This window comes from Takifugu flavidus, chromosome 2 (assembly GCF_003711565.1).
Source record: "Takifugu flavidus isolate HTHZ2018 chromosome 2, ASM371156v2, whole genome shotgun sequence".
Classification (NCBI taxonomy): domain Eukaryota; kingdom Metazoa; phylum Chordata; class Actinopteri; order Tetraodontiformes; family Tetraodontidae; genus Takifugu; species Takifugu flavidus.
The window spans coordinates 19,339,223-19,359,307 of NC_079521.1; the positions used below are offsets into that span (position 1 = coordinate 19,339,223).

General features: G+C 47.3%; 1 protein-coding gene across 6 annotated transcripts in view; it reads right to left on the bottom strand.

Moving 5' to 3' along the window:
- Positions 1–20,085, bottom strand: part of LOC130521650 (CUB and sushi domain-containing protein 1-like) — a 326,982-nt gene that overhangs the window by 85,551 nt on the left and 221,346 nt on the right. For all 6 annotated transcript variants that reach the window (XR_008949399.1, XM_057025371.1, XM_057025372.1 and 3 more), the window contains 11 exons: positions 19,668–19,789; positions 19,450–19,522; positions 18,522–18,660; positions 17,642–17,829; positions 17,301–17,489; positions 14,759–14,875; positions 14,457–14,672; positions 14,150–14,338; positions 11,907–12,076; positions 2,968–3,124; positions 1,946–2,137 (listed from right to left, as the gene is read on the bottom strand). Coding sequence is in view for 5 of the 6 variants with exons in the window: in XM_057025371.1 (XP_056881351.1) it covers positions 1,946–2,137; positions 2,968–3,124; positions 11,907–12,076; positions 14,150–14,338; positions 14,457–14,672; positions 14,759–14,875; positions 17,301–17,489; positions 17,642–17,829; positions 18,522–18,660; positions 19,450–19,522; positions 19,668–19,789 (1,752 nt within the window). In the remaining variant the exon portion in view is untranslated. The remainder of the gene's footprint in view (positions 1–1,945; positions 2,138–2,967; positions 3,125–11,906; positions 12,077–14,149; positions 14,339–14,456; positions 14,673–14,758; positions 14,876–17,300; positions 17,490–17,641; positions 17,830–18,521; positions 18,661–19,449; positions 19,523–19,667; positions 19,790–20,085) is intronic.

Genomic DNA, 20,085 nt, shown 5'->3' on the forward strand with positions numbered 1-20,085 from the left:
TATCTGGTGAATAATTTCCATTTGTTATTTCCTGCTCAGATTGCCAGCAGGCCTCTTCTCTCTAACGGACGTTGTTCTGCTGGAGGGTCCTGCTGGGTCCTGTGGGTCCTGCTGGGTCCTGTTGGGTCCTGCTGGGTCCTGTTGGGTCCTGCTGGGTCCTGTTGGGTCCTGTTGGGTCCTGTTGGGTCATGAAGAGGCTCCTCCTGATGCTGTAAATTACTCTGAGGTGTGAAGGTTGAAGGAGGTTAAAGGAGAATCGGTTAAGAATTACTCCAATCATAAAATCAACCTTGAATTATTGAAGCTCGTGCAGCTGAATTTTAAGGTTAGTCAATAACTTTAAAGAATTATTGCAATAAGGATCCCGGGGGGGGGGGGGGGGGGCGGGGGGGGGCTACAGGTGGGACTGGAGGCCTTCAGTCACCATGGTTGCAAACTTTAATATCCCATCACCAAATAAGGACTTTTCTTCTGACCAGAAAGCGATAAATTTGCCATGACAACTGTCTACTGTTAGGGTTCTGTGGGGTTCTGTGGGGTTCTGTGCGGTTCTCTAGGGTTCTGTGGGCTTCTGTGGGCTTCTGTGGGGTTCTGTGGGGTTCTGTGGGCCTACTGGACAAGAGCAATGAGCCACTGAGAAGGAGCTGCCTCCCCCTAACCAACCACACACCTCAAAAACACACAAATACACACACACACACACACACACACACACACACATTACACACTTGCTGCTTGTATGTTTATAAAATGTTGAGAGACACAGTTTATTCCTTGGTCAACCACCCCAACCTTTAACCTTTGACCTTTGACCTTGACTCAAATCTAACCTCCAAGACAAACTCTTGACTGCCAACCAGCCTAGTCACCTGTGTGAAGATTAACTGGTGCACAAACACACAATCACACACATGCTTGTGTGGAAATGGAGAACAAAAAGTAAAGTGCTGTGTTCTGACGGCTACATTCTTCCTGCTAACAGCAGCATAGCAACAGCCTGCAGAACAACAGGCAGGTTCCGGACTAAACTAGAGGGAAAGGAAGGGGGCAGTGTAGGAGCTGCCTGTAGGGGCAGTTATCCGGGGGCCCGTCATCACGCCTGCTCCGGGATGGTGGCTCATCTCCTGAGAGACGGTGACAGATGAACGAGTAGCTGCCAGGGGTACGCAAGGACACGACCATCCACAGAGACGTCCAGAATCCAGCCAGAAACACACTCATTTGCATTTACACCCACTAAATAAACACACTGACCACATACGCCAGCAAACACAAAGTCCTCCTAGTTGCCATTAGCAACCACATCAGGTTGCGTCCCACCATGGGGAACTCAGGTGTGCTGGCAGGTTACAAAAAGACCTGTTTTGGCGTAGCACCGGGGAGTTGCAGATGAAGCGAATGCCATGTAAAACATGCAAAGCCAGACAATATTAATGCAGGAACGGGAAGAGGAGCTGCTTTCAAAGATAGCGCTACGCCTGGATGCTAAAATGTAAATAAGGAGAGAGAATGTCTAATTGGATAACTGCACTAAAGCTCTAAAATAAAATAGAATACACTCCAAGAAAAAACACATCTTAATGCACCAAAGAAGAATGGCTGTCACCTCAGTCGCCCCCCCCCCCCTCATTAGTGCCACCAAGGGCCGGCTAAGGCAACATTTGCCTTCTGGCAACGTATCAACCTCCCAAAAACCCAAGAAATATTCAAATGTATTCGAGATGTGCCGCACGACAAACTCCTGCTTTTCGTCATTCTGCTGTCTGAGAAACTAAAAGTGAATATCGTGGGCGTGCGGGGGGGCGCCGCACAGATGGTGTGTATTATTGCATCATAATGACACGGCTCCAAGCAGCTTTCAGAAACCAACGTTCCTTCAGAAGACATAAATATGGGACTGACACCTGCCAATCACATTGGACCACGGAGGTTCTGGTAGACTCACCGATACAGGAAGGGAGGGGTTTGTTCCACACGCGCCGGTCCCCGCTCAGACAGGTCAGCGTGCTGCTGCCGTGGAGGCTGTATCCAGGGTTGCACGTGTACAAAACGTGGGTGTTGGCAAAGTGGCCGTCGTCTTGGACTTTGTAGCCGTAACTGGGGATGCCAGGTTCCTCACAGCGGACAAGGTCAAAGCCTGGAAAGGTCAAGCAAAGATGGAGACACTGGCAAACATCGATCCATCTTTAGCGTATCGGTCCGAGCAGAACCATCCGCTGGAGAAGAGGACCTCTCGCTCTGATGGAGCTTTGCACTTCTAATCGACTCTCGGAATGAGAAGCAAACACTGTTTCTGGGGTCCACGTCAGCAGAATGGGCGCGACTGACTCCTCTCAACCTTTCATCTTCACTGTCTGGACACATATTTGAAGTCTTGTGCTGTTATTAATGCAGCACTGAGCACGATGAGCAAAGCAGGAAACCAAATATGGACACCATCTAAACAGAAAGTGTCCAAACTCCAGAGTCCAGACTTTTCTAACCTACCAGGTGAACAACACTTTTATGTGGGATCCCAATTTCCCAACTGGATTGCAGCCCTGAAGCCTGAGTTAAGATACTCCTGGTCTAAGATAAAGTTATTGATCGTAGCTTTGTTGAGTTGGAAAAGTGGCAGGAAATGATGGGGGAGTGAGATCTCTTTAGTATTTGACATCACAGGTGGGCAATTTTGGTGAGACCTGGAACTTTCATGGATTGTATGACTGAAGAACCTTGAGGAACCCATCCATGAAGGCCATTTAACCCTGAAGCAGCCACACTTTCAGGTATCTTGCTAAATGAATTCAGCTTTAAGGAATTACATTATCGTTTTGTGAGCTAGAGCTTAAAAAAATGAGGGTAAGAGAGAGTAAGCTTATTTTCTGGCAACAGTTGGGGAAAAAAGCCTTGAACAAAGGCGTAAATACAGAAGAAATCAGCGGCGCTGCCTCCTTTACGACACACTAACGTTTTTAAACAACTCACTGGTGTACGTGAGGCGAAAGCCCTGATTGGTTCCAGAGGCGTTGCTGTTGAACTCCAGCCACAGGCGATTTGATGTGCTGTTAATCACCTGACCCAGCATGTCGTCACGTGTGTAGTTGCCAAGAAGACGGGATGAAGCGTTCTCTCCATCGTACACCTGTCAGTCAAAAGCACAGCAGGAGAGCAGAGCATGAATAACAGCCATCCATCCCAGCATACGGAGGAGTCCGGCCTCCTCAGAACCCTGATGGGAACGTCAGGGAACAGACGCGCGTTGGCCGGTGGCCCTCAGCTCGTTCTTCTTCAGCTCTTAATGAGACTAAAAACAGAGTTCTTTTAAGACCTAAAGATATATGTGGTTTTCTAAGGCAAAGTAGGTGAAGTCAGGAGAAATATTCTATGACTTGAGGGTTACGTGAGACAGGTAACGTAGATTTAAGATACATTGTCAAACGTATAACTGTGTTTGATGTAAAGTAGCTAAGTCAACTCTTCTTGGCACCAACATGGAAGCTGCTAAATCACCCTAAACATGCAGGGGTAGTTTAGCAACTAGCAGGCCCAAGAAAGATCAAAGACGTCAGCATAAAACCAAAGGAACGTAATTCAGCTGAACCTGGAGCTCTGGAGTGGGAGGCTGTTAACACCAAAATTACACTGAAGGATAAACTCTTCGCTTCCACCTTTAAACGCCTGAGCACCCGAAAATATTGCATGGAAAAAATAGATTAAAATGAGGCAACAGAAATCAAAGTGAATGCCTTTTGTTTCCTCTTTGTTTTACCTTTGCAGACAAGTTGTCCGACTTAGCTTTTAGCATTTACTCAGGGTGAAATACGACCAACAAATAAACCCTAAGTACACTACTTAGGGTACAATTTTGAGCCAATTGTTCTTCATTTGGTTCATTAGTGCTTTAAATTTCATGGGCCAGTCTTTTTCTTTACTCTAATGCAGTTATTTCTGTTTATTCACAGTTCCATGCCCAAGTATTGTGTTTTCACAAATGACTGTTTTAAAGTATTATTAGAAAAAAACATTAGAATCACATAAAAATGGATTTACGTGATTTTTGAGCACGTGACATAATAAAATAGAATTTCTCTGATAAAGATGGCACATGAGTTTGGTGAGCTTTTTTCCTTTGTGTCTTCCCGTCGTTATAAACGTGAGCTCACACTGGCCGTAAAACCAAGAGGAAACAAGATGGCTGCAGGTTTTCATTTTAAATGAGCAGGGGGAGAAAAGCCTCAGACAACAGAAAGGTGAGACTTTAAAATCCTAAAAATGCCTCAGAAAGACTGAAGAGTCGCTATGTTACAATTGCACTCTGATTCTTTGAAGCTAAAAAAGGCTAACGTTACCTTGAAGTTCACTGGGATGTATTATAGTCAGCTGGCAACTTAAAAGCAGCTATTCTACTCCATGTTTGCTCAATTTGATGTGGCTTCCTTTGAAACTACAGATGTCACGTTCCCACCTTCTACAACAATACTGTCAGAGGAAACAGTAGAATTAGCTCAATTTAATGTAGCCTCCCAGCAATGCTAATGCACGATATGTTGCTAGTACAGGCAGATTTGTTGCTGGTGCTAATTCCTGCTGATACAAGAATTTATATCACACTGGCTACATTTTTAAAATATAGAAACTGTTAGGCTTTTTGTCTGTGGACACTGGCGCCACTAGATGGACCAAAGCCGCTGCAGATACAGCAATCGGCCAGAAAATATCCGGCAACCCCTGGGTATTATTGTATGTTTAGCCATGTTTTGTGATATCAGAAAAGGACTGTTTTGTGGTCTGATCCAGGGCCACTTGGGCATCTTCTGGCATCTGGTGAAAAATTCCTGGATGTGGATAGTGGTGAAGTCCTGGGAAGCCGAGGGGGCCCTGGTTTGCTCACGGCTGAGATGTAAAAGTGAACGGCTAATGTTTACATGGGCTGGCTGGGACATTTCCACAGACTGGTGCTGACAGGTCCGCAGGTGGCAGAAATGCCAGAGGCTGGTCCGTGACTGCCAGAGGAGTCAGAGAAGACGACAGCAGAACAACAGTGTGTTGTTGTGATGGAGCTTAAGGCTCTGGAGTCAGGCAGATGTGCTGGAGGATGCTGCTGAAATTAGCAGATAAAAAGAAATCATATCATTTCCCTAAGTGGCCATGCCTTCCTGAACCCTCTCATTCCATCCCCATTCTCCTCTTTCCCTTTTTCCTGTCTGACTCCTCTTTCTGCTTCAGTAAAACTCCGTAAGAGTAATGAAAAGCCCTGCAGCTCCTAAATCAACACGTCATCATGTGCCCCCCCCCCTCTGCCAGTCTGTCTCTGGCTTTATCCCCCCACTATCACCCTAACCTTCTTTTGTTTTTCTTCATCCTGCACAACCCATCTGTTTCTTTATCACAGCTATTCGGGCTGCAAACCTGGTCAAGCCTCATATTTGAGGGCACTTTTGGGCGGTTCGGAGCTTGGTTAGTTCTGTCTTTAAAGCTGCCAGAATAAAACTTCAGCCAGCAGTGAGAAAGGAACAGTAATGAGCTAGTTCATATGTTACAGGAGAGTTTAGCCCCGAGCTAGCAGAAACTGTCAAACAAATGGTTTATGCAGAGAGAATTGTGCTGCAGTTGCAGGCATTAACTCCATTACCTCTTGCCTGGGGATTGGTGCACTAATTGCGAGCCTAAGTGGCACTTTGGGGCTTTCTTTCCAGTTCTTTGTAGTCAGATATTCTCCTAATTCTTTGGGAAAGCTATAATTAACAGACGTGTCGTACATCACTAGTCATTACCCATATAAATGTTAGATTTCATCACACAAGATCACAATATTACACATTTCATTACGTCAACAACAGCCAACTTTTACGTAATTATTTGTACCATAAATGATTCTGGCACATGTTCGACAATAACCTTCCTGTCATTTTCATAACGTATGGAGCTGTGAGCCTTTAGGGTTAGGGTAGGGTTAGGGTTAGGGTTAGGGTTAGGGAGGGTTAGGGTTAGGGTTAGGGTTAGGGTTAGGGTTAGAAGGTTAGGGTTAGGGTTAGGGTTAGAAGGTTAGGGTTAGGGTTAGAAGGTTAGGGTTAGGGTTAGGGAGGGTTAGGGTTAGGGTAGGGTTAGGGTAGGGTTAGGGTTAGGGTAGGGTTAGGTTAGGGTAGGGTAGGGTAGGGTTAGGGTAGGGTTAGGGTTAGGGTTAGGGTTAGGGTAGGGTTAGGATAGGGTTAGGGTTGGGTTAGGGTTAGGGTTAGGGTAGGGTTAGGGTAGGGTTAGGGTAGGGTTAGGGTAGGGTTAAAGTTAGGGTAGGGTTAGGGTTAGGGTTAGGGTTAGGGAGGGTTAGGGGTTAGGTAGGGTTAGGGTAGGGTTAGGGTTAGGGTAGGGTTAGGGGTTAGGTTAGGGTAGGGTAGGGTTAGGGTTAGGGTTAGGGGTTAGGTTAGGGTTAGGGTAGGTTAGGGTTAGGGTAGGTAGGGTTAGGGTTCGGGTAGGGTTAGGGTTAGGGTTAGAGGGTTAGGGGTTAGGGGTTAGGGTTAGGGTTAGAAGGTTAGGGCTAGGGTTAGGAGGTTAGGGTTAGAAGGTTAGGGTTAGAAGGTTAGGGTTAGGGTTAGGGAGGGTTAGGGTTAGGGTGGGTTAGGGTTAGGGTCGGGTTAGGGTTAGGGTTAGGGTAGGGTTAGGGTTAGGGTTAGGGTAGGGTTAGGGGTTAGGAGGTTAGGGTTAGGGTAGGGTTAGGGTTAGGGTAGGGTTAGGGTTAGGGTTAGGGTTCGGGTCGGGTTAGGGTAGGGTTAGGGTTAGGGTAGGGTTAGGGTTAGGGTAGGGTTAGGGTAGGGTTAGGGTAGGGTTAGGGTAGGGTTAGAGTTAGGGTTAGGGTTAGGGTTAAGTTAGGGTAGGGTTACGGTTAGGGTTAAGGTTAGGGTAGGGTTAGTGTTAGGGAGGGTTAGTGTTAGGGAGGGTTAGGGTAGGGTTAGTGTTAGGGTAGGGTTAGGGTTAGGGCTAGGTTTAGGGTAGGGTTAAGGTTAGGGCTAGGTTTAGGGTAGGGTTAGGGTTAGGGTTAGGGTTTCTGACGCAGATGGCGTCATGTTTTCAGTAAAAACCTTGACGGAGAACGTCCACCACCAAATGAAGGTGTGTTTTAACCACTTAACCATGTCTGATAGGTCATATATATAACCCTAACCCTAACCCTACCCCTAAGCCTCCCTAACATAAAATAAAAAATCTCTTCGTCGCCCTCCTGGATGGTGCCTTCTTCCTTCAGACTCGGGTCCTCTACCAGAGGCCTGGGGGTCTGAGGGTTCTGCGCAGGATCTTAGCTGTTCCTAGGACTGTGCTCTTCTGGACAGAGATCTCTGGTGTGGTTCCTAGTATCTGTTGGAGCATCTACTCAGCTTGGGTGTTACTGCCCCTAGTGTCCCAATCACCAATGGGACCACTGTTGCCTTCATGCCCCACATTCTGTCCATCTCCTCCTTCAGCCCTTGGTACTTCTCCAGCTTCTCCTGTTCCTTCTTCCTGATGTTGCTACATCCATCACCACCACTGTCTTCTGGTGTTTATCCACCACCACTATGTCAGGCTGGTTGGCCACCACCATCTTGTCAGTCTGGATCTGGAAGTCCCACAGGATCTTGGCCTGCTTGTTCTCCACCACTTTCGGAGGTGTCTCCCACCTGGTCCGTGGGACCTCCAGCCCATACTCAGATGTTCCTGTCCACTATGCCAGCCACCTGGTTATGCCGTTCCATGTGTGCCCTGCCTGCCAGCATCTTGCACCCTGCTGTGATGTGCTAGACTGTCTCAGGGGCATCTCCACACAGTCTGCACCTGGGGTCTGGTCTGGTATGGTAGACCCTGGTCTGGTCTGGTAGACCCTGGCCTGGTCTGGTCTGGTCTAGTCTGGTCTGGCCTGGTCTGGTCTGGTCTAGTCTGGTCTGGTCTAGTCTGGTCTGGTCTGGTCTGGTCTGGTCTGGTCTGGTCTGGTCTGGCCTGGTCTGGTCTAGTCTGGTAGACCCTGGTCTGGTCTGGTCTGGTCTGGTATGGTAGACCCTGGTCTGGTCTGGTCTAGTCTGGTAGACCCTGGTCTGGTCTGGTCTGGTGGACCCTGGTCTGGTCTGGTCTGGTCTGGTAGACCCTGGTCTGGTCTGGTCTGGTCTGGTCTGGTCTGGTCTGGTGGACCCTGGCCTCTATTGCTCTGGTGCTCAGGGCCAGTTCTTGTGCAGCCATGATTAGTGCCTCTGTGCTCTCTTCCAGCCCGGCCTTTGTCAGCCACTGGTAGGTTTTCTTGATATCAGCCACTTCCTCAATTTGTCGGTGGTCCATTCCATGCAGGGGCTTGTCCTTCCATGATAGCCCCTCAGGTTCCTCCTCCTTGGTGGGCTTTTGTTGTCTGAGGCATTCACTCATATATATATATATATATATATATATATATATATATATATATATATATATATATATATATATATATATATATGGTATACGTAGGTATACGTATATATACACCACAGGTATACGTATATACACACCTCAGGTATAAATATATACACACCACAGGTATACGTATACACACACCACAGGTATACGTATACACACACCACAGGTATACGTATACACACACCACAGGTATACGTATACACACACCACTTGGTCAGCTCCCATTCAAACCCTAATCAGAAACGTGGGAAGCCTTTATAGAACAGATTTGTCAGCCCTCCCATTAGTCTCGGGGCTCTTCATTTCTTTCTAAACGCTACATTAGCATCCAATGTGTCCTCATTAATTCCTGGGATCTGCAGTCACAGCCCATCCTGTTCCTTCGCTCCTCTCAGGCTCTCGTGAAAAGAAACCATTTCTCCGAGTGGAGCGATTGAAAGAAGGGCAAATGTCTCCACGTCTCTGGCGACTGGGGTGGTGTGTGTTTGCTGACCTATGGAGACGGCTGCATTATGAAGGGGCTGCTGCAGCGTGAAGCCAGTCAAAGGTAAAGAAAACTTCAGCAGCCAGGAACTTTCTTTGGCTTTCTTCTTTTCCAGAATTCAAGCTGTGATAAAGTGAGCTGCACTTGTTTGGATTGTTGGCAGGATCACATAAAAAACAATCCTGGGTGAATTTCAATGAAGAGAAGTGGAAGAGTGGGTCAGAGAAGCTGACATTAAAGCTGAGGCAGACGGAGCACTGCTGGGCCTTGGCTGAGCGGCACACGCTGCCTCTTTCTGTTTCTTATCAATATTGGTGGAACTTCCAGACTGTTTACCATTCTTGTTTTCTCACCTCTTCCATTTCCAAGGTGTCAGGACTCCCTGAAGGCCAAGAGGAACCCTGCTAATGCAGTCGCCTGGCAGACGGGCTGGGCCAGTGTTGAGGCTTAATACCGATGATACACCCTAGCCTCTGGCTGGCTTAACCGTGCCCTCAGGCTAATAGCAACCAGGATAGAGCAGCAAAGTCTTGATTATGTCAGTAGGACATCATGAAGAACATAACACAGCTCACCCAGCTGACAATAAACTCCAGGGAAAATTCAGGAGGACCTACAGGCTCGCTGGATATCCGCAGCTCAGCCACACGCAGTTTAAGATCTCCAAACGTGTCCACATGATTCAACGTAAAACATTTTGATGAACCAGGATTACACCAGCGGAGATTTTCCTGAAGTAATCCTACAGTCCTGGGCGACTGCCCTGTTGACCTGCTGACCGGGCTTTGTTCCCTATGCCTTTCTGTGCTCTGCTCATGTACTGATGCATGATCCTGCTGATCTTAGCCGCTATGATGCCTGATAGGAGCTTCCATGTGGTGCTGAGGCAGTTTATGGGCCGGTAGTTGGACGGTATTGTGCCCTTCTGGGGGTCCTTCATTATGAGGACTGTCTGGCCCTGGTTTAGCCACTCTGGGTGGTTCCCTGATGTTAGCAGCTGGTTCATTTGTGCTGCCAGACGTTCATGGAGTGCAGTCAGCTTCTTGAGCCAGTAGGCGTGGATCTTAGCCAGTCAGGTAGCCAGTCAGGTAGCCAGGGCTGTGAGCCTTTGCTCAGCAGTCTCCAGGGCCTCAGTTGTGGACAGGTTGTTGTACTTCTTGGGCCGCTCTGTCCTTGGATTCACGCCTCTACTCAGCTCTGTTAGGAGGCTGACGTCTCTCCGTCGCCTCTATTCTTGGGGCCATTCGCTCCTTCTGGCTGTTCATGCTCTTCATCTTGTAGCCTCAATTTTTTAATGCAGTAATCGAAGGTCTAATGGTCTCATGGTTTCAATGATCGAAGTTCTCATGCTTTAAATCTCTGGACGTACGTGGCGAGAATTCTCTGAATCTTTTGACAATATTATAGGCTGTAGGTGATGAAATCCCAAAATACCTTCCAATTGAGAAATGCTGTTCCTAGACTATTTGCTCACGCAGTCGTTCACAAAGTGGTGAACTTTGGGGAACTTTGGGACCTGAAAGGCTCAGTGGGGAACTTTGGGGAACTTTGGGACCTGAAAGGCTCAGTGGGGAACTTTGGGGAACTTTGGGACCTGAAAGGCTCAGTGGGGAACTTTGGGGCACTTTGGGACCTGAAAGGCTCAGTGGGGAACTTTGGGGCACTTTGGGACCTGAAAGGCTCAGTGGTGAACTTTGGGGAACTTTGGGACCTGAAAGGCTCAGTGGTGAACTTTGGGGCACTTTGGGACCTGAAAGGTTCAGTGGTGAACTTTGAGGAACTTTGGGACCTGAAAGGCTCAGTGGTGAACTTTGGGGAACTTTGGGACCTGAAAGGCTCAGTGGTGAACTTTGGGGCACTTTGGGACCTGAAAGGTTCAGTGGTAAACTTTGAGGCGAAGTTCACCACTGAACCTTTCAGGTCCTTTTATACACAAACAGGAAAGTCACTTGTTTCCAATTAATGTTCACCTATAGAATGCTCCAAACAGGTGTTCTAGTTCTTTTGAGCATTCCTCAACATTCCCAGTCATTTGTTACGCCTTGACCTCACTGGACAGGTAAGATTGACTCCATGGCACACTTCTGGGCTTTCAGGGATAAAGATCTCTGAAGTCAAATCCAATATAACTGAGGGAAGCAGTGACCTTTAAACAGTTTTGCTCCAGCAACGTCGTGCCTGTAGTATAGCTGTAATCAAATCTGTGTCATTTGTTGTACGTTTGGAACCATAAAGAGCACCTCTTCATCCAGGAGAACGACCCCTTTACCGAGCGTCTGTTAAGAACCAGTGATTGCTGATACATTCCAAAAATTTCCAGGGAAAATCAAACAAACCCTTCCCTGTCTAGCCGTATAATTGGTTATGAACAAATGGAACAAAATCTCTGCATGGGCCGTAAACATTCATAAATAGTCAGTAAGAGTGTATTTTAATTGACAGGTTTGTTTTAATCCAGCCACACACATCCAAAGGCAGAATTACTGCAGTACAACACACATTTTCATCCTAATTTTATAGCCTTTTTTTCTTGTGAATCCTCACTTAACATCCTAACAAATGGCTGTGGAATTCCTGTAGTTTGTTAGAGTAGGAAAGAGAGAAGAAAGCACAGTGCAGGCTAACACTCCGTTAGCCTCCACAGTGCAGGCTAACACTCCGTTAGCCTCCACAGTGCAGGCTAACACTCCGTTAGCCATGTGCACCTGCTGAACAACCACCCCTGACTGAAGCAGCATCCTTTATTTATTTATTTGCTGACATATAATTTATCTGTGTTCATGACTATTACAGCATCAACACTTTTTGAAAGCTTAATTCAAACTAATACAAACAGCCAATAATGTGTTTAAGCACAGAGCGCACGTTCAGGAGCGCGCAGCTTTGCATATAGACAGCTTTTGCTTATGACTATAATCCCATCGGTGCATTGTGTGTTCGCAATCTGTAAATAAATTATACATTTACGGTTTTTGCACCACATATTTGCGTGTGTGTGTGTGTGTGTGTGTGTGCGAGCCTGCTCTACCTTGAGATTGTCTCCGTCTTGCAGAGAGAAGCTCTCAGCCTTCAGCCTGATTCCTTTGCCCTTTTCCGTGGTGATGCGGTAGATGCACTCGTGGTTGTTATCGTAGTTGGAGGGGAAGTGAGGAGAGAGCAGAACTCCTTCTGGGCCTTGTGAGGACGCTCCACACTCAGCTGCAGCGAGAGGGCACAGGGGTTCAAAAGAGGGATCTTTACAATCACAGCGTTTCTGCCTGCTGACACATCTGGGTCGTGTTTGGGAATAACGAAAAAAGGAAATCCCAGGAAATCAGTTTGGCTCTGACGATGACATCATCATGACTGGCACAAACAGCACTGATGTGCAGTAGAACGGAGTACGGAGAGGAAAAAGGCTCTCCGATGTTGACCACTGGACCCACTTGAACATGACATAAGTTATTAGATGTTGTTTCCATAGAAACAATATTCCTTCTGCATAAGTGTACGATTAGCAGCCTTATAACAGCAAAAGGAAAAACTGATTGTTCAAAACAAAAATGAAAGAGAACAAGGAGAAGAAAGAAAAGATTCAGGTGAAGAGGATGCTGATATTGCTCGATAACCTCCAATATTCATTTGGTTCTGATATATTTAATTGTAACTGCAATAGAAAGGCTTAACATAGCTTAAGATATTATTCTGTTCGTATTCACGAGGAGGACGAGTGTTCGCTGTGTGACCTGCTCGGCAAACATCTGTCATCACAGGTGACACATTTAGGTGACACGTCCCCAACAGGAGATGATGTGGTGGAGAGGGAAGAAAAGGAGGTTACCAGAAGCAACAAAAGCACACGTGGCGGAGCGGCGAGGGCTCCTCTGGACGGAGGAGGTGGAGCGACAGAAGATGAAAAACAGAGTTAGAGTTGAAGAGAGAGACTGATGATTCCCAGGAAGGGGCGCCACTTTCCTCTCAGGCCTGATCTCCTGATCTCCTGATCTCCCGATCTCCTGACCTCCTGACCTCCTGATCTCCTGACCTCCTGATTTCCTGATCTCCTGACCTCCTGACCTCCTGATTTCCTGACCTCCTGATCTCCTGACCTCCTGATCTCCTGACCTCCTGATTTCCTGACCTCCTGATCTCCTGACCTCCTGATTTCCTGATCTCCTGATCTCCTGATCTCCTGATCTCCTGATTTCCTGACCTCCTGATCTCCTGACCTCCTGATTTCCTGACCTCCTGATCTCCTGACCTCCTGATTTCCTGACCTCCTGATCTCCTGATTTCCTGATTTCCTGACCTCCTGATTTCCTGATCTCCTAATCTCCTGATCTCCTGATCTCCCGACCTCCTGATCTCCTGATCTCCTGACCTCCTGATCTCCTGATCTCCTGACCTCCTGATCTCCTGACCTCCTGATCTCCTGATCTCCCGATCTCCTGATCTACTGACCTCCTGATCTCCTGATTTCCTGACCTCCTGATTTCCTGATCTCCTGATCTCCCGACCTTCTGACCTCCTGATTTCCTGATCTCCTGATCTCCCGACCTTCTGACCTCCTGATCTCCTGATTTCCTGATCTCCTGACCTCCTGACCTCCTGACCTCCTGATCTCCTGATCTCCTGATCTCCTGACAGATAATGCTGTTACGGCATTTTCACTCTGCTTTTCAGTCTTGAAGAACTCCAGCAGCCACCAGTCAAAGTCTCATAAATAACCAGTGGGACCGGAGGAGACCAGACACTTGAGTCTATTCATCCCAACCCACCGGTGTGCTACCAGCACCACAGTGAGGTTCCCTGTGGACCTCTGATGGGGAAGAGTTCTGCTGGGGTTCCTCTGGCAGCTAAAGCCACAGCGAGTCCACCAGGGTGACAACAAACACTTGATTCTTCTCGTTTTCTGAAATGATTTCAGGGATCATGTTCCAATCTTTAAGCAAAGATGAGCGGCTGCTGTTTGTGCTGCAGAATGAAAGTCTGGACACTCGTACGTTCTTATGTCGACACAATCAGAGAAAAACATTTAGACTGGGATTAGAAAAAAATCAGAATCAAGTTGGGATGAATGAAAAATAGTTGCATTTTCTCCCAAACTTGGGACAAACGATCTGTTGTGTGTTGGGGGCAGCCAGTTCCTGCCCCTGGGGTAAACTCCTCTATTCCACACAGACTGGAAGGAAATGCTTGAAATGAACTAAGAATGTGTTTGAAGTTACAACAACAGTCTGGATTCTGGGCTCAGGGCTCGCTACATTTCCATGAGGAGCTGGTGCATCTCACCTATACATCTGGGCAGCATGTTGCTCCAAACTCGTCGGCCTCCTCCCAGACATGTGATCTTACTGTCTCCCTCAAGTCGGTAGCCATGGAAACAAGAGAAGGCCAGTGAGTCACCAACCCGGAATCTGAATCCTGTCCTCCTGCTGAATGCCGGTACACCAGGATCCTCGCACGGCTCTAAGTCGTATTCTGCACAGACACAGAGAAGTTTGGAGAGGTTTGAAGGAGCAACAAAGGATAAAGTTGGGCACTTCCTTCCCCCACCAACACATCCTTTGATTCATTTTAACTCGCTCTGTGTTTTTACCTGAGAAGGTGATGTTAAAGCCCTCATAACTCATGGAAAAATCCGATATGAATCGCAGCTGAGTGGTAAAATTCCCATAGAGGCCAGCTTTTACACTAGGGGGCAGCACTGAGCCAGTGAGTCGCGCTACCGGCACCTGGAAATTGCCGTCCTCGGTGATGGAGAGGTAATCGTGGTTCTCCTCGAGGTGGAAAGTGTGGAAGGCCAGGTGGACTCCTGGCGTGCAGAAACCACAAGCAGACCATTTAGTGACGGTATGTGAGGTTTACACTGCAGGAATATGTGCAAGGTCGTCTTCCTACCTTTCCCGTGAGACACCTCTACCGTCCAGGTGCAGTTGAGAGAATTAGGGTAAAAGTCTGGAAAGCCCGGAGAGAGAATGGTCCCTGTCTTTCCATAGACATAGCCTCCACAAAGGGCTGCAGAGACCAAGAGAGAGAGATGGAGAACGGAGATTCGGACTCTTCTGAACTGGAACGGGAAGCATTTCATGCAGCACTTCTAGCGGGTTTCCATCTCGACCGTCTCTTGAGCGAAGCATCTGCTTCTTTATCTCCTGAATGCTCCACCGTGACGTGTGTCTGCCGTGAGGTGATTGGACTTTTACACACTTTTACCTGTGTGCATCACAGTTGTCAGGTAGAGGATGATGTCATAACCTCAAACGGACGGCTCTGACCCACTAGAAACACGATCAACAATAAAGACGGACCTCGAAGGTTTCTGACATCGAAAGGAGAAACTCTACCCACCCGTGTCCTTTACATACTATTGCATGTATAAACCTATACATTACCTAACTTTAAGAGGCTGGCTTGATGCAGTTGGACGCACCAATGATCATAAATTATGGCCTGAATTTAGCGATAAATCGAAGATTTTTTGACGTATTCATGTTTACATCCAATGATGTTTGAAGTCCGATTGAACCTGCAACGCCTCCGATCATACGAGCCTGACGGTTAATAATCTCCTTTACAGTGTGAATAATAATTGTAATAATAATTACAGAACAACAATAATTGTACTCATGTAACTGATCTTATGGTGATGAGACGGTCCAGGACGATAATCCTACACAATGTCATGGTTCCCACGAGGGCTGCAGCTATTGACTGTTTCAGTAATTATTCTACTGAAAATTCCTTTTATTATTCCAGTAATTGAATAAAACGGATTTTTGCTTGGTTCAAGAGCAATTCCAAAACCAGAAAATGTCGATGTTATTGCTACTTTCCCTCAACTCTTCAACATTTCTGCTTCCTCCTCCTCCTTCTTCCTTTGTGGGTGATCGAAGCACAATGTCACATTAAAAGCAAAACACCCTCCTTTCAGCTTTACATTTAAATGAACGCTTACTCGAGGCGGAGACAAATTAATTCCTCAGATTAATTGAGGAATCTGCTGGCCCCTATATTTGGATTAGGACTGTGCAGTGAACATCAGCAACCTGTGCTGCTGCCATAAGGTATCGAACCCTTACATTTGTGGCTGATGTCCTTCATCATTCCCATCATCTCCATTATTTGCGTTACAGTGCCGCTATAGCGATCGTTTCTCACGCAGCATTCTGGGAAGCTTTGAGTCACACCAGCATCATATCAGCATCCCACTACATGTTCAGAGTCACTGAAACAAAAAAAAACCCAGTAAAAAAGCAGCCGGGTGTCTGTGAGCGACCAGGAACGATCTGGGGGGGCGATAAGAGCGGCGGCTGCACGTAACAGCTGGATAGAGAAGAGCGTGATGGACAGGGAGAGCATCCATAGCTCCACACAAAGGGAGTGGAGTGGACTTTAGTGTCGAGTGGGGTCAGCTGACACCGAACCAGCAGCAGACACCTTTTGTTGATGTTCTCTAATATTGACTACTGGTGAACAACACATTTTCCTACTACACAGACGGCTTTCTGTGACATTTTCCAATGGAAACTCTCACAACTACACTGTTGGTTCATCAAAGGCCCTCAGAGATAGATGGAAGACAATGGAAAAGAACATAGTCTTCCATTAGTTTTCCAACGTTCCTTACTGGCCGGCGGCCCTGCAGCCTGCGGAGGAACGCTGGACGGAGCCCAGTGGAGCGGCCGAGCGCAGGTTTGGGCGGCGCCTGTTGGGCCCGGTGGCCTGGATGCGCTCAGGCCGGTGTGTTAGTGACGCTACTGCCTCTGCACGTCACGCCACGGCACACATGCGGGATGGTTCTTGGCTGTTGACAGCCAACATTTATGCACACTAAACAATAAAAGCCTGCAGCAACTGTTTTCAGTCTGAAATGCGAAGCTGCCTGAGTACCTTTGACCTTTCACAGTGGCTGAACATCTGAAACACAAGCAGCATCCAGCTGGTGCGTCTCTAACGGCACCAGCTCAGATGGCGGCCAGTAGAAAGCGTGTCTGGGGTGAAGCCCCTCCCAGTTACCTGTGATGTACTGAAGCAGCCGGAACGCCATCGGCTCACTGTCCACCTGTGCGTGATGACTGACTAATGCGTGCTCACCTTTGCTGAGCATCGCCCTGTGTTATTGTGTTGAGCTGAGCAATCAATTCGGTGCATTTTAAAACCGTTTTACAAGCGGAGGAGAAGCCCAGTGGAGCTCTGGGAGGAGTTTAGGGAATCTGCAGCTGGTCTAGAGTACTGCTCTCTGGCCAGTGAGCACCAGATTACTGCACAATCTTATATTTTCTTGTGTTGAGAGAACTTCAAACACCTGAGCTGTGGTCCTTGGTGAGCTTCATTTCTAAGACCTCAGCTGTGCCTCCATAACCCCAAATATTTCTGGACACGTTGGGAACGGTGCTCACGTTAACAAAGGAAACTCAGAGAATTCAAAAGGGTTCCTCACCATCACAGCTCGGGAGAGCGTGACTCCACTGATGATTCTGTTCGCAAACAATCGGTTCCTGATCACTCGGTGTGTAGCCCGGGTCACATGTGAAGGACACGCTGGAGCCAGTGGAGAAGCTGCTGCCATGGCGACGCCCATTGACTGGAATACCAGGATCAAGGCATGAGTCCGACTCCATTTTTACACCTGCGAACAAAATGGCTGGTCTGAATCTAACCACAGGCCACGAGGGCGAGCGCACGGCAGTGCACGAGGCAATTCCAAGAGCAGAACATTGTTTCCTGTCAGCACTCCCGCCTGACGCCATCACTACGCTCCTCTCTGCCACTCAATCTTACTCTCATATCTGATGTTGAAGCCTGCCGCAGAGCGACTGTTGTCGGTGGTGAACAACAGGAAGAGGACATTGGATGTGGAAATAAGGAAATGAGGCGCTTGGGTGCCGTGGTATTCCCCAATCAGCGGCGAGGAGGCAGAGGGGCCATCTCTTATTTCCAAGGTGTCATAGTTGACCTCAGTCTGGAACCTGGAATGACAGAATCATTTTTAAAAGACATATGTGTAAAAACCAGCCTTTCTTTTTCCTGATCCCAGCTCATTCAGGGTAATCAGAGGGCTTTTGCTGGCTGCCATCTTTCCTTGTTTCAGCCAGAAGGGAATCATTGCTCCGTAGCAAAGTTGGACTGCTTTTCCTGCCCTCTGACTCTCACTCGCAGAACAAATCCCGGACCTGGCCTCCCAGCCTGACCTATGGACCGGCTGGTGCTGCAGGGAGCACGACTCTGCTGCTGGGTGGATTTAGGCCAGTAAATACAGTTATCATTGCTGACAATAGACAAAAGACATAACGAGCAATTATTGTTATTAACTGTCCAATGGCACAGAAGACGTGGTGAGTGTGTGTCTGCTGCATCTGAAAAGGGATTGAAAATGACTCTCATTTGCTGAATCCAGCACCATGGCAACAGCCAGGCCTTGAAATCACTTCCTGACAGACAAAAGTTGCGTTTTAAGCTGCCTTCACTGGGGTTGTTCACAGAGCGAGCAGAGCGACCCAATACAACGCTCAATCTGCCGGATTGTTACGATTCAGTCTGAAAATTGAAGCGACTGACAAACATGATATCGCCGGTGGCCCACGGCAGCAAAAACATGTTCCATTATCTCACATGAGCTGAATTAATGAAGACATATTTTGAGCTTGAGCAAATCACCGACCTGTCAAAGTGTATCTTCACAGCGTGGCCTGGCTGGGCTTCAATTACCCACTGACAGTTGAGGGAGTCTTTGTAGAAAGAAGGCCAGCCAGGAGAGTGCAGAACGCCGCTGTTAGCTGTGAGGTGGCCTCCACACGGAGCTGCAGGGAAACAAAGGCACTCATCAGCAGGAACAGGCTCGTTAATAGCGGTCGCGTGGCACGAGCACATTACATGGTGTTAAAATAAATCACTTCATTTCCACAATATTCCAGCTCTGCAAAGCAGGTTGGCATACTTCATATAAAAAGTCTTACATCTGGCACAGCAATCAATAACGAGCGGGTGCTGATTGAAAAAGCTGACGAAAATGTAATCATTATTGCGCAATCATTTAGAGGAAAAATAATGTACATTTATGAGACAAATGATTTTCATTAGGCTGCAACTCAGCAGGCTACACACAGCAAGGCTGCCATATTGTGACGCTAATTTATAGCTCTCTCCTTTTTGCCCTCTCGCTTATTTTCAGACTTTCTGGCTAAAATGCCGGCAATCACATCGGCTGATTTTACTGTAGTTTCCTCCTCGGTAAAGGCAACAATTGCTGCTTTCTGGATCAGCCTGAAGCTACAACATGTCAGCTGGATCTATAAGACTGGAAAAGGCACAACGGATTTCTCTTCCTGACTTTGTCCGTCGGCACCCCTCTTTGATGGATGGTATAAGCTCAGATTCCACAGTAATAATTACTGCAGGGTGCCAAGTAGCAAGTCATTAAATAATAAAATATAATTAGCATCCCTTTAAATGAGAGACTGGAGACCAAAGTCTTTCTAAGATGCACTTAGAAAGATCATAAACACAGACACAGAACGCTGCCTCATCTGTGAGCTGATTCTTGGGAAAGGGAAACTTGTTCCGGTGAATGGATCTAAAGGCGTGTTTACCTTCACAGCGAGGTACAGCAGCAGACCAGACAACATTTCCATCCTGGATAATGCAGGTGACCTGATCTGACCCCTGGAAAATTGACAGGAATGCATTAAAATATTTCCATTTTAATTAGAATAACACGACAGTGTGAGAACTTTACCATACTGAACCTAAATTAGCTACTTTAGCATAGTTTTATATGGAATGAACAGCTTCCTCTCCCACCATTTACCTGAGTCCTAATAAAGCCGTGATCGCAGCGAAAAGCAACTGAGCTGCCGAGCTGAAACTGGTCACCGTACCTCTGACCGTTGACGGGAACTCCCGGATCGTGACATTCGTTCTGTCCGAAGGCTAACGAAAAAGGGTGCGAGAAAGGTAAAAATGCTGCAAAATAAGCAGTGAGATATATAGAAATAGAATCTTAAAACTGGACTCATTTATGTCCACATTCAAGACACGTGTTGAACCCGGTGGTCTGTATTAGATCGTCTGTATCCCAGAGATTAACCTGATTCTGCAGACACGTGCATGGTTGCTTAGACACCGATGGAGATGACAAGAACAATGAACATTGTGTGAGGGGAAAAGAAGAGCAGAAAAATGTGAAGCAACCTGGTGTTCAGCAAACCATGAATTGACATAAGCAG